We start from the raw sequence: 12,272 nt of genomic DNA on the forward strand, positions 1-12,272 counted from the left end.
CGGGGGCGGTCATCGAAAACTCCTACATGGGCAACCCAGTTTGTGAAAGGAAAAAAGGAATAAACAAAGACGATGGAAAACGGGTTGTCGCGGTTTTGTCCATTTGTTTTCATGGACATCGATTTCGCGTACCGGCAGCATTGCTCGTCTAGAAGATCGAAGACACACGAGTTCGCACTGGTGCCGGATTCTACAGGCGTGGATAAAACCCACCAAATCAAAACTGAAACACATGGTATGGTGCAAAGAAGAAACTCTTGATCGGGTGTAATACCATGTGATGAGTTCCTTTGGCAATAAAAAATACTCCCTCCGTTCCTAAATGTAAGTCTTTGTAGAGATTCCACTAGGTGGACTACATACGAAGTAAAATGAATGAATCCACACTTAAAATGCATCTATATACATCCGTATCTAGTTCATAGTGAAATCTCTACAAAGACTTATATTTAGGAACGGAGGGAGTAGTTTAGAGCGTAGATTCACTCATTTTGCTCTATATGTGGTCCATATTAATTGGAATCTTTAAAAGGACTTATATTCAGGAACGGAGGGAGTATAGCAGAGACGAGAAGAAGAAGGAGAAGACTGCTCGTACGTTGGCAACTTGTGTAGGTGCATCGGTGCATGGTTCCCCGCGATTTGGCACCGTTCGAATCGAGCAGCATGCATGTGGCGTGCGGCCAAATCTTGCACTAAATCCTCACTCACTCGCTCATGCATGCAATGCAACACGTATGTGGAGTGGCCTACGTACGTGCTGTACGTGTGTGCATGCATGGCATGTGCGCGCGCGGGAAGCGAAGCGAGAGACCGTTAGTAGTGGAAGGGAGGAAGTTATACGAGCGTGGTGACGTGCACCTTTGTTGCCTATTTTGAACCCCCTCCTGCAAGGCTGCAACACAAACATCACCCCACTCTCCCCATATTGCCCCTCCCTCCCTCCACCCCATCCATATAAAACTACGCTCCCCCCTCATGTCAACTCCCCGAGCCCCGTAAACAAAACAATACTTCCTCTTCCTCTGTAAACAAATATAAGAGCTTCGCGGAGCAGACTATCCTCGCATTGCAAAAATGAGAAGCAGGTCGGACCGCGCTTCCAAAATTATAGGAGGCCGAGTTGGACATAATTACCCGATATGCCACCGCCAAGTGACCTCGGGGCAACGTACCGGTTCACTCGGTTCTCCTCGGGGTCTACAGACATCATTTCGTTTGGACATCAATGGTCTTTCTTTTACAGTCTTAGGTGGACCTCTCAAAGTTACATTTCCTCGAACCAATGCAAAAGAAAGAAACACCATAAACACGATACCAACGATATTTTTGAGCTGGCCGCATTTATGACCCCCGAGCCCCACCAATGCCGAAACCATAAGAGACCACACACACGTTTTCACCACGACTGTGTGTTTGGCTGTATACAAAGAGTCCAAACCCCGCATCTATTGTCGCCTTAGTTGGTTTCGTCTGACATGCCTACTCTAGAACCATTGAAAAAGAAAGAAACAAGGGATACATTGCATCGTCGATCTCTCTGAGCTTGTTGCATTTGCAAGACATCAATATTACCCAAATGAAAAGATAAAAAACCACAAACACGTTTTCACCATGATTGTGTTCTTGACCAAAGAGACCCTAGACCAACCCATTGGTCTTTCCTTTTCGCCAAGACGAAGAAACACCACCCCCCAAGGTTCTTTTCACCTAACAAAATTTCAAGATTTTCCCGTGGTTACCGAGTATTTCGACACCCCTGGTAAATCCCCATACCGAGCAAAAATACCTTCTTTTGAAAATTTTGAATTCAAACGCCCGATCGGTGGCTGGATCGGGCGCCCGGGGCCCATACCGAGCAAAAATACTCCCCGACTGCCCGATCCAGCCGCCGATCGGCCCCGGACCGAGTAAAGTAGGTAGGGTCTTAAGTATTTTTACAGGAGTTGGTTCTAGTGTGTTGGTAGCAACCTAGTCCCCTTCTCGATATTTCGAGAGAGGTCTCCGGTTCGAGTGTCCGTTCATTCAGCTCTGTATTTTTTTTTCAGAATACAAAAATGCAAAACATGAAAATAAAAAGATCCAGAAGTCGAACCCGAGACGTCACATACCGCGCAGGGACAAAGTTCTACTGAGCTGGATGACACGACACGGACCGCGTGGAGACAGAAGCAAGATAGGCATGACAGCAGCGACGACACCTCTGAGCTGGCGCATTTACGAGCCACGCTCCCCCCGGATGCCGAAAAGGACCGCACACGCGTTTTCTCCCTCTGGCCGTGTTCTCGGCCAGATATAGATACAGACCGAAAAAACACAATGCCATACCAACCATATAACATAGCACAAAAATTAGGTCATATATATCCTTTTGAAAAGCAATTTGTGGCAGGAAACACTAGAAAATTGCATGGCATTAAATGGAAGATTAGGATAAAGATGGGAGGCCTTGGGCATGAAGGAAGGAGGCGAGGGGAGGGGTATTTTGGTCTTTTGGACGGAGCAGAGGAAGGAAAAAGAATAAACAAACGAGACGGGCGCTCCTCTCCTTCCTCGCTCCGTCTCCGACTCCACCCCGATCCATCCAAACCCTAGCGGATCCATCCGTCCCCGGCCGCCCGATCCCGCCGCCGGTCGGCCCCCCATGACCGCCGCCTCCACGGGCGGCGGCGACGGCGGAGGAGGCGGCGGGGGCGCGTCGTCCCCGGCGGCGCCGCGGGCCATGAAGCGGGAGCTGGCCTTCGCGCTGCAGTCGTTGTCGGAGATCACGGCGTCCCCCGGCCGCACCCGCTCCGGCCGCTCCCTTCTCGCCTGCCCCTCCCTCCCCTCCTCGCCGGCCAAGCGCCGGAAGGCCGCCGCCAGATCCGACCCCCCGCCCACCCCGCCCCCGGATCTGGTCTCCCCGCCCACCCCGCCCCTCGACGCCGAGGCGCCCAAGCCCGCCCCCCACCACGCCGCCCCCCTCGATGCTGCCCTCCTGCCGCCCGAAGATGCGGAGGTGCTGCCGCTTTTCGCTGCCACTCACCACGCCGCCGATGGGTTACCCTTGGACCCCCTCGTAGCCAGCCAAGATGCTCTCCCGGCGCCGCGCGAGGCAGCCACCCAAGATGCTCCCCTGGATGCAGAGCTGCTGCCCAAGGTCAGCCACGACGCTGCCGAGATGCTGCCCGAGGTCAGCCACAACGCTGCCGAGGTGCTGCCCGAAGTCAGCCACGACGCTGCCGAGATGCCGCCCTTGGCTGCTGAGGTGCTGCCCGAGGTCAGCCACAACGCTACCGAGGCGCCGCCCTTGGCTGCCGAGATGCTGCCCAAGGTCAGCCACAACGCTCCCGAGGTGCCGCCCTTGGCTGCCGAGATGCTGCCCGAGGTCAACCACAACGCTCCCGAGGCGCCGTCCTTGGCTGCCAAGGCGCATGCGGTGGCCAACCAAGATGCTGCCGCCGAGGCGTCACCAAAGGCCAGCCACTCTGACGACGTCGTCATGGTGGACGCTGAGGCGCAGCTCAATGCTCAAGGCGACGCAGACCTCATGGGCCCCTGCTCATTCCGGGCGCCAATGGAGAAGAAGAAGGAAGAGGAACGGGATGGGTCCAATGCTGCCGTCCCCCCTCAGCACCAAATGGATGGACTCCCTGCTCCTGTAACAGAGTCTGAATCTGCCGGCGAGGCGGCTACACAGGCCACAGGAGTCGAGCCCAGCGCTGCTGCTGCGCATGCAATGCCGGACGCTGAAGAGGGCGCTAGCATGGAATTGGATGCACCTTCGGCTTTGCTCGAGTCCACTGCTGGATCAAATGAACCCAGTGTGCTGGACAATGCGTTGGCTGATCCTCCTGTGGCCGCCGAGGATGCCACCATACCTGCTTCCACTGCCGTGGACGCTGAGGATGCCGCCACACCAGATTCCACTGCCAAGATCATCAAGCCTAAAAGACGCTTCACACGGTCGCTGCTTGGACTGGACAGAGAGACCGCAGCTAGTGAAATTATAGGAGATGCCTCGCTTGATTTGTCTGCAACACCAGGGAGGAGGTTCACAAGGTCACTGCTCAAGCCAAAGGTTGAGGCGCCTCCTGCCAGCATTCCGGTTGTGCCTGAAGAGCCCGTTGAGAGCACACCAGAGACCCCTCCATCGGTGACCAAGATGGAGATGAAGATGTCCAAGAAAGTTGCCTGCCTCTCAAAGCACCCAGGCAACACCAGAGATTTGCTCAGCACAGGACTGCTCGAGGGAATGCCGGTTATGTACATCATCCCTAATAGCAAGGTATGAGACAATCAGTCATAAGTTTTATCAGCAGTTTCTTGTCTGTCAGCACCACTTTACTCCATTTGGGGATTGCACGAGCCTATCACCGCACCGGTATTTTATTCAAGCTTCATGATATATTATAGGTTAGCCGAGTAATCAGTATTCAGGAAGTTTTTCTGTTCAGTCAATACATACATGTGTTTGCTTTTGCCGTGTTAAGTCATTTGCTAGACCTTGACAATAGTGAATCCATCTGTGACAGAATGCCAGTAGCTTTGATGATACTTTCTGTTATTTGAGAACTTCCAGGTACTAGTTACAATCAAATGTGTGATAACTTGTTGGAGACCAACAGTCTCATCTTATTTGCCTCAGTTTTCAATGCAACACTTGTAGCTATGCCATGTTATATTATGATGAGTAGCAATGAACCCCATATCTTGCTGCTCAAGATGCCTCGTGTAATATATAAATATTACCCTTCTTTTTTAGAGCATGGAATTTTAATGCAGTGCAATTAATATGAATGTTGTTTGCAAGTTGCAGAAGCCTGTGCTGAAAGGTGTGATTGCAGGTTGCAATATACGTTGCTTTTGTGCTAAGTGTGATGGCTCCAAGGTTAGTATTCCTTCCCTTCAAAAAGGAAAAATAGGTTAGTGCTAACTACTGTATCTGTAAGCCGTTGCAGGACACAAAAATGTTTACATAATGTTGTTCTCCTTCTGAATTTTACAGGCTATTACTACATATTTCTTCGAACTACATGCTGGAAGCAGCAAAAAACACCCTGCAGAGTACATCTACTTAGCAAATGGTAATAGCTTGCGGGATGTGCTGCGTGCCTGTGAAAGTTCTCCTTTGGATTCTCTAGATAAAACAATCCAGTCCTGCATTGATCCCATGCTTACAAGGACCCGCACGAATTGTCTGAACTGCAACGGTGAGACTTTCATGCTTATGTAATTCATCAGGGAGTTGTAGTAGTTTCCTTTGTTGCCTTTGCTTATGTCTCCTGATGTTGCAGGTCAGCTACCTTCACAAACTGAAGAACAGTTTCTGTGCGATCACTGTTGCCCAGAGTCAAACCAACCTCAAGATCCTACTTCCCCGTTGGCATGCAGCAAGAGCAGTTCCAGGTGTGCAATTTAATAAGCATAATGATGTGCTAGATGTGCTCTTATGTCTAATTAACTAGAGACCAAGAGCTATTATTTACACTGTTCTATCATAAGGAAATAAACTGTAATGGCTGCATAATTTGTTCAGGAGCTATTACTTTACGCCCTGCTGTTGTTATCAGAAAATTAAGTTGTCCGTACCGCTATCTGACAACACTGTTGATTTCCATGTTCTGTTTTGGGGTGCCATAGTCTGACTCCAAGTTCCAAGGAATCTTTGTTGAAGAGGATGTCGGCAAGCAAAGGCGCGAGTACTGGAAAAGTAACAACAAAGTCGGTACTTCTAGTTCTGTTAGTTATCCCTTTTAGTTTCTCACTATTGAGCACTTAACTCATTGGTCCCTGCTTGACAAATTTTCAGGGATACGGGGCTACACAAACTGGTATTCAAGGTTTTGCTTGACGGTACTGAAGTAACCTACTTTGTTGATGGGAAGGTTTGGAGCAAGATCTATTATTTCCTTATTTTCTTTAACCACTCCCTGTGTTTTTTTGTTGATAATTTGCACTTGCACTGTGTAGAAAATAATCGATGGATACATCAAGGATCAAAGAATCTACTGTAACCATTGCAACAAAGTGGTGCGTCCCCCTTCTCGTCAAAGCTATTTTTTACTGTGTATCCATTTTTGTCCCTGTGGATTGACCTTTTATGAGGAATATCCAGGTCAGCCCCTCAGCGTTCGAAGCTCATGCGGGTGAGGGATCAAGACGCAAACCGTAAGTCGGCTGCATCCTCTTTTTAGCTTATACCAACCTGCACTTGTCTGCTTGCTCTTATTTATCACGTTGCTATCAGGTATGACAACATCTATACGTCAAATGGGGTATCCCTGCATGAGCTGTCGATGAGTATATCAAAAGACATGCAATTGTCGGAACGTGAAACCGATGATCTGTGCAGAGAATGTGGTCTAGGAGGGGATATTTTCCCTTGCAAAATGTGTCCAAGGTCATTTCACCCAGGTAGAGCCTTCCATCTTCCTAAAACTAACGGTCAATAATGCGCCAAGAGTGGTATTTTTCAGTTATTCTCTCGTAAATGATCATCTCAACCAATCTAATATGGATCTGCTTACTTACAATCTGTAGCTTGCGTTGGGCTGCCTGGAGTTCCCTTGGGGGAGTGGTTTTGTGATAACTGCACCATCCTCGTTCAGAAAGAAAAGGCTTTAGCAGCAAATAAGAATGCCAAGGCTGCTGGGAGGCAGGCCGGAGTCGATTCTATTGAGCAGATTTTGAAGAGGGCTATTAGAATCGTCCCAATCTGTGATGACCTTGGAGGATGCGCCTTGTGCAAGTGAGTACTATTTGTCCTAAAATGTTGCTAGCTGTGCTGTCACTTTCTTTCTTTCCTTATTTTCTGACTACTTTGTATTCTTGTAATAATCTTTCTGGCAAATCTTCTTGGTGCAGGAAAAAGGATTTTAACAATTCAGTATTTGATGAGCGCACTGTGATACTCTGCGATCAAGTACGCCTTCTGCATTTCTAGAAATTGCATCTTGATCGTTACTGCTTAAATTCAACTTATGATCCTGATATTAAGACACATTTTTCTTCCATCTTTTTTCTGTGCTGTTCAGTGCGAGAAAGAATACCATGTAGGATGTTTGAGGAGTGAATGGCAGGTCGACCTGAAGGTTAGCACTTAAAAACTCCATCTCCACATTTAAGTTTCTATGTGCATGATATATTCACATGAAACGAACATCTTTGGTGGAAGATAACACAGTTAGCTTGTTTATGCTCTGCAGGAATTACCAGAAGGGGAGTGGTTCTGTTGTGATAGTTGCTCTGAGATACGCTCCTCTTTGGACAAGATGATTTCTGAAGGAGCTCAGCCTTTGTCGGAGTCAGATCTTGATATCATAAGAAAGAAACACGAGTCAAAAGGTTTGATTATGGATGTCAATACAGAGATCAGATGGCAATTGGTTGCTGGTAGAAGTGCCACTGAAGCTGGCAACTCATTGCTTTCTTCTGCTGTCCCAGTTATTCATGTATGCGCTGCATTTTTTTAAATCTTGTATTGTATGCTGCATTTTGTTTTGCCTCTTTACCACTGTTTTATCAATGTTGTATGCTAACTGGTTCACTTGCCTGGTTGTTTTCTCCTTGCAGCAATCTTTTGATCCAATCATCGAAGCCCATACCGGTAGGGATCTAATTCCTGAGATGGTCCACGGGTAAGAGAAGATAACCGTTTCCCAATATTTTGTTCAACACCTAGAGTAGAACCGTGCTAAATGGGATTTCTCTTTTCTTCCAGGAGGAGACCTAAAGAAGGAATGCCAGGCCAAGATTACAGTGGAATGTACTGTGCGGTCTTAACTGTAGGGTAAGAATTCTTTATCATTTGATTTGAAACAAAAAATTGGCCATACTTTTGCATGCAGTGTTACTGAATTCTGCTTGCCTATCGCAGTTCTACTGTCGTGTCGGCAGCACTCTTGCGTGTCATGGGAGGTGACGTGGCCGAACTGCCACTGGTTGCTACAAGCATGGATCTTCAAGGACTGGTGAGTTCACGGTTGCTGCTTAGCATTATATCATCCATGCAGTCAAAAAAATGCAGTTCTAAAGAGTTAACCTGTGTGTTCTATTCACATCTAGGTATGTTTTATTGATTCCATATCTTTTTTTACTTTCTAATGATTTTTTTGTGCTAATAAAAACAGGGCTACTTCCAAGTGTTGTTCTCATGCATCGAAAGGCTGCTAGTTTCGCTGAAGGTGAAGCACTTCATGCTTCCAGCTGCCCATGAAGCCGAAGCCATCTGGATGAAGAAGTTTGGCTTCTCTAAAATCCCTCAGGATCAGGTTTGTTGCTGTTTGTTTTGCAGTCTGCTATTTTGTTTTGTTGAGATGATGGAGGGAGTAAATCTAATCGAAACGACTGGTTGTGCAGATGGAAGCTTATCTTAACGGGGGACACCTCACCGTATTCCATGGAACCTTGAACCTGTACAAGGCCGTTCCATTGCCTGAATCTTAGCATGGATGCCGAAGCCGCCCTTTGCTTAAAATGGAGATATGCTCATCGGACATGTTTGTCATTTGAGGCTCTGCTGGTAACTGTACATAATAAGATGATGAAGCATGGCGAAAAAGATGATGATATAATTACTTCAAATCTAAAAGAGGGGGAGCATACAAGAAAGATAGCAGAAACAACCGGAAATGTTTGATCCTGTGGTGAAGATAGATATGGAGAAGCTGGAACAGGGGAAGCGGTTGTTCTCTTCCGGATTTTATTTTCCGTTTTGTACTTTTAGTAGGGCGTTCAGCTGAGCCGCCATGTCGAGGAGCAAGCGCTGTTGTTTTCGATGTACATGCCTGGCCGTCTCAGGAACTGCGGAATGGAATTTTGTGGCGATAGGTGTGATGTTGTCTGTTGGGTTGGGGGTGGTTGAAATTTTGATCCGTTCATTGGTGGGGTGGCGCGTTTGTAAGAAAGAGTTGGTCTGGTTGTCGAATTTTGATGAGAAATGAGGAGAGATTTGGGGGTTTGGATAAATTGGTTTGTTGGTTGGTTGTACCTTACCTGATGGATTATCACCTTGAGAATTTTACCTTCTGACTCATGTGATGGCTTTAGCTTGCTTTGTGTGCATTACATGTGTGTTTTGCTTTGCTTCACATCCTATAGAAACAATTTCAAAATGAATGCATGCCATATTTTGGTTTTTGAGAATGCATGACTTCAACCAACAGTTTACCTTATTAGGTAGCAAAAAACGTGGTATGAAATTTATGTTGTAAGATTCGTATTTTAAATTGTTAATTGTTTGGGATTGTTTTGAGAGAACATCATGACTTGTTGATTAGGAATTATCTTAGGTGGGGGTGGGCATAAGGGACTGCCTCAGCCCATCCCACTTAATGACCTTAGTGGGCACTCAAGTTCCCAAAAAGTACAGACATCGTCCTTCAACTTTTTTGCTCTACTTTTCGTCCCTCAAGTTTCAAAACCGGTCAAGTTTTGTCTGAATTCCGGTTTCGCTAGAAAACATGACAGGTGGCATGGTATTCTCCCTCCACTTGCCATGTCGGACCCGCCGTTTGGTTAAAGAGACTGCCTGCGCGACGTCGTCTTCACTCTCTCCCCCTTTCCCTTTTCGCGCGACGCCGTCTTCACTCTCTCCCCCTTTCCCTTTTCGCGCGACGCCGTCTTCACTCTCTCCCCCTTTCCCTTTCCTCTGTGACCTCTCTCCCAAACCCTAGGCTTGGTGGCGGCGGATCCCGATTTGGCGTGGTGGTCGGCGTTGGCGTCGGAGTCACGGACGGTGGCGCCCTTGAGAAAAGTTATGGCGGCGCTGATGCGGTATACCTAGGCGTAGATCTACGCGGCGGTGCAGGTGGGTGTAGTGTTGCTGTTGCGGCGGTGCCGATCCAGTATACATCGGCAACGACGAGAACTATCAGGACAACGACCACCGACAGACCTTCAGGTATGTTTTTTTTGCGTATATTCTTTAGGATTCGTAGGTAGATGCCATCCACTTAGGTTGTAGCCGAATCTGAAATTTGTGTCCATCTATTGTAGGGAGTAATGGATCCTCTGGATTTAATCCATGTCATGTTCCATTATAATGGTGAATTTGTGAAGAATGGGAACCACATGATGTATTTGGGAGGCAGTGAAGCTATGTCAGACATTGGCAGAGATAAGCTTTCTTTGCCCAAGCTTTTGGGGCATTTAAGAGATCATTGCACTGATGTGGAGGGGATACAATGTTAGTTTTATTGGTTAGTTCCAGGAAAAGAGATGAATGATGGACTTGTTTTTCTGCATGATGACAACACTGTTCTTAAGATGGCTGAGTTTGTTTGTGATGGAGGAGTTGCAGATGTGTATGTTGAGAAGCATGCTCCCGCTGATGGGGCTGATAGTGATTATGAGGAAGAAACAGTTGCAACTTCTCCACATCTATCTTCCTCTTCATCAGAGCAAGTTCCAACTGTTTCTTTAAGGAAGATAGATGTGATGAAGAGGAAGAGGAACATTTCACCCCTTTAAGTGTAGTTATAGCAGAAGAGCAAGTGCCCAGATTAGATGGGAATACTGATGCACAAGATGGAGAGTCTGATGAAGAGGACAGTAATTACATACCTGATGATGAGTCAGCATCTGAGGATGATGAAGAAGCGAGAAAGATCAATGCTGACTATGTGGAGTACAAGAAGAAACTCAGGGCTGGCAACATAGACATTTTAGATGAAGTGTTCATTACAGATGCAACAGTAGGTTCAAGGGAAAATGTTGGAGAGGATGCAGCTGCTGAAAGCTACTCAGACAGCTCAGATTTTGATGACTTTTGAAGAAAACGGTGATGGAGAGGCTGTCACCAAACCTAAAAAGTATCCTGTGTACAAAGACAGAGGAGAAGTACCAGAGTTCTGTCTTGGAATGAAATTTGAATCGAAGGAAGAGTTCAGAAAAGCAATAATTACTTATGGACTGCATCACAGAAGGTTAATTAGGTTTAAGAAAAATGGTTCTGTAAGGTGCAGAGACGAGTGTGATTGGGGGACATGCCCCTGGTTCTGTTTACTTAGTAGGACAAGTAGGTGCAATAGTTGGCAGGTGACATCTTTCATAGATAAGCATTGTTGCCCAAAAAGGAAGGACAACAAGCTGGTCACTTCAGTGAGGATTGCACAAAAATATGATAAGATCATTAGAGGCCACCCAGGATGGAAGATTGATAGCTTGAAAGCACATGTGCAAGAGGACATGTTTGCAAATGTGAGCACAACAGAAATTAAGAGAGCAAAACAAATTGTGAAGCAGAGAGTGTATGATTCCACCAAGTTCCAATACTCAAAAGTGTTTGATTATCAGTTGGAATTGCTGAGGAGCAATCCAGGAAGCACTGTTGTTGTCAAACTTGATCCAAAGGAAAGAGTACCAACATTTCTGAGAATGTATGTGTGCTTGGCTGCTCTGAAAGAAGGTTTCAAGGCAGGTTGTAGGAAAGTAGTAGGAATGGATGGATGTTTTTCAAAGGAGCAACAAATGGAGAGCTTCTTTGTGCGATAGGGATGGATGCAAATAACCAAATGTACCCAATTGCACGGGCAGTAGCTGAGAAGGAGAATAATGACTCATGGGATTGGTTCTGTGATTTACTGCTTAGAGATTTGGAAGTAGAAGATGGTCAAGGCTGGGTGTTCATATCTGACCAGCAGAAAGTGAGTGCTACATATAATCTGTCCATCTCATAATTTAGAGATCTCCATAATTTATTGCTACTTTTGGCAAATTGGAAATGCTAATTAACAATTTCTTTTTTCTTTTCTTAGGGGATTATAATAGCAGTTCAGAACTGGGCACCATTGGCTGAGCATAGGAATTGTGCCAGACATATATATGCTAACTGGAGAATTAAGTTCAGAAATAAGGACTGGCAAAAACTGTTCTCGAGATGTGCAAAAGCATCAAATGTAGCTCTGTTCAATCATGCTAGGGAGAAGTTGGCCAAGGAAACTGTTATGGGTGCAAGGGCTGTCACTAAAATAGACCCATGTCACTAGAGCAGAGCATGAATGAGGTTAGGATTCAACTGCGATAGTGTAGACAACAACATGTGTGAGAGCTTTAATAAGTGGATTATGGAAGCTAGATTCTTTGCTGTTATTACTATGCAAGAGACCATTAGAAGGAAAATCATGGTAAGGATACAAGAGAACAATGACAAGTGGCCAAAGTGGAGTGGTACTATCTGTCCAAACATTATGAAAAAACTTGAAAAGATGATCAATGAGTCAGCTCATTGCACTGCCATATCTAATGGCAACAACTGCTTTGAAGTGACACAAAGAGTGCAATATAGATTC

General features: G+C 46.3%; 1 protein-coding gene across 1 annotated transcript; it reads left to right on the plus strand.

The window, feature by feature from the left end:
• The first annotated feature begins 2,528 nt into the window (after positions 1-2,528).
• LOC123088663 (uncharacterized) lies at positions 2,529-9,016 on the plus strand. Its single transcript, XM_044510895.1, has 18 exons — positions 2,529-4,267; positions 4,799-4,870; positions 4,988-5,192; positions 5,277-5,388; positions 5,623-5,703; positions 5,792-5,867; positions 5,953-6,012; positions 6,098-6,150; positions 6,230-6,396; positions 6,523-6,730; positions 6,847-6,904; positions 7,017-7,073; positions 7,188-7,433; positions 7,555-7,619; positions 7,703-7,771; positions 7,859-7,952; positions 8,112-8,252; positions 8,341-9,016. Exons 1-18 carry the CDS (start codon positions 2,645-2,647, stop codon positions 8,425-8,427), a joined length of 3,474 nt encoding a protein of 1,157 aa, XP_044366830.1. The 5' UTR covers positions 2,529-2,644; the 3' UTR covers positions 8,428-9,016.
• The last annotated feature ends 3,256 nt before the right edge of the window (positions 9,017-12,272 follow it).

Source organism: Triticum aestivum, chromosome 4A, assembly GCF_018294505.1.
Source record: "Triticum aestivum cultivar Chinese Spring chromosome 4A, IWGSC CS RefSeq v2.1, whole genome shotgun sequence".
Lineage (NCBI taxonomy): Eukaryota > Viridiplantae > Streptophyta > Magnoliopsida > Poales > Poaceae > Triticum > Triticum aestivum.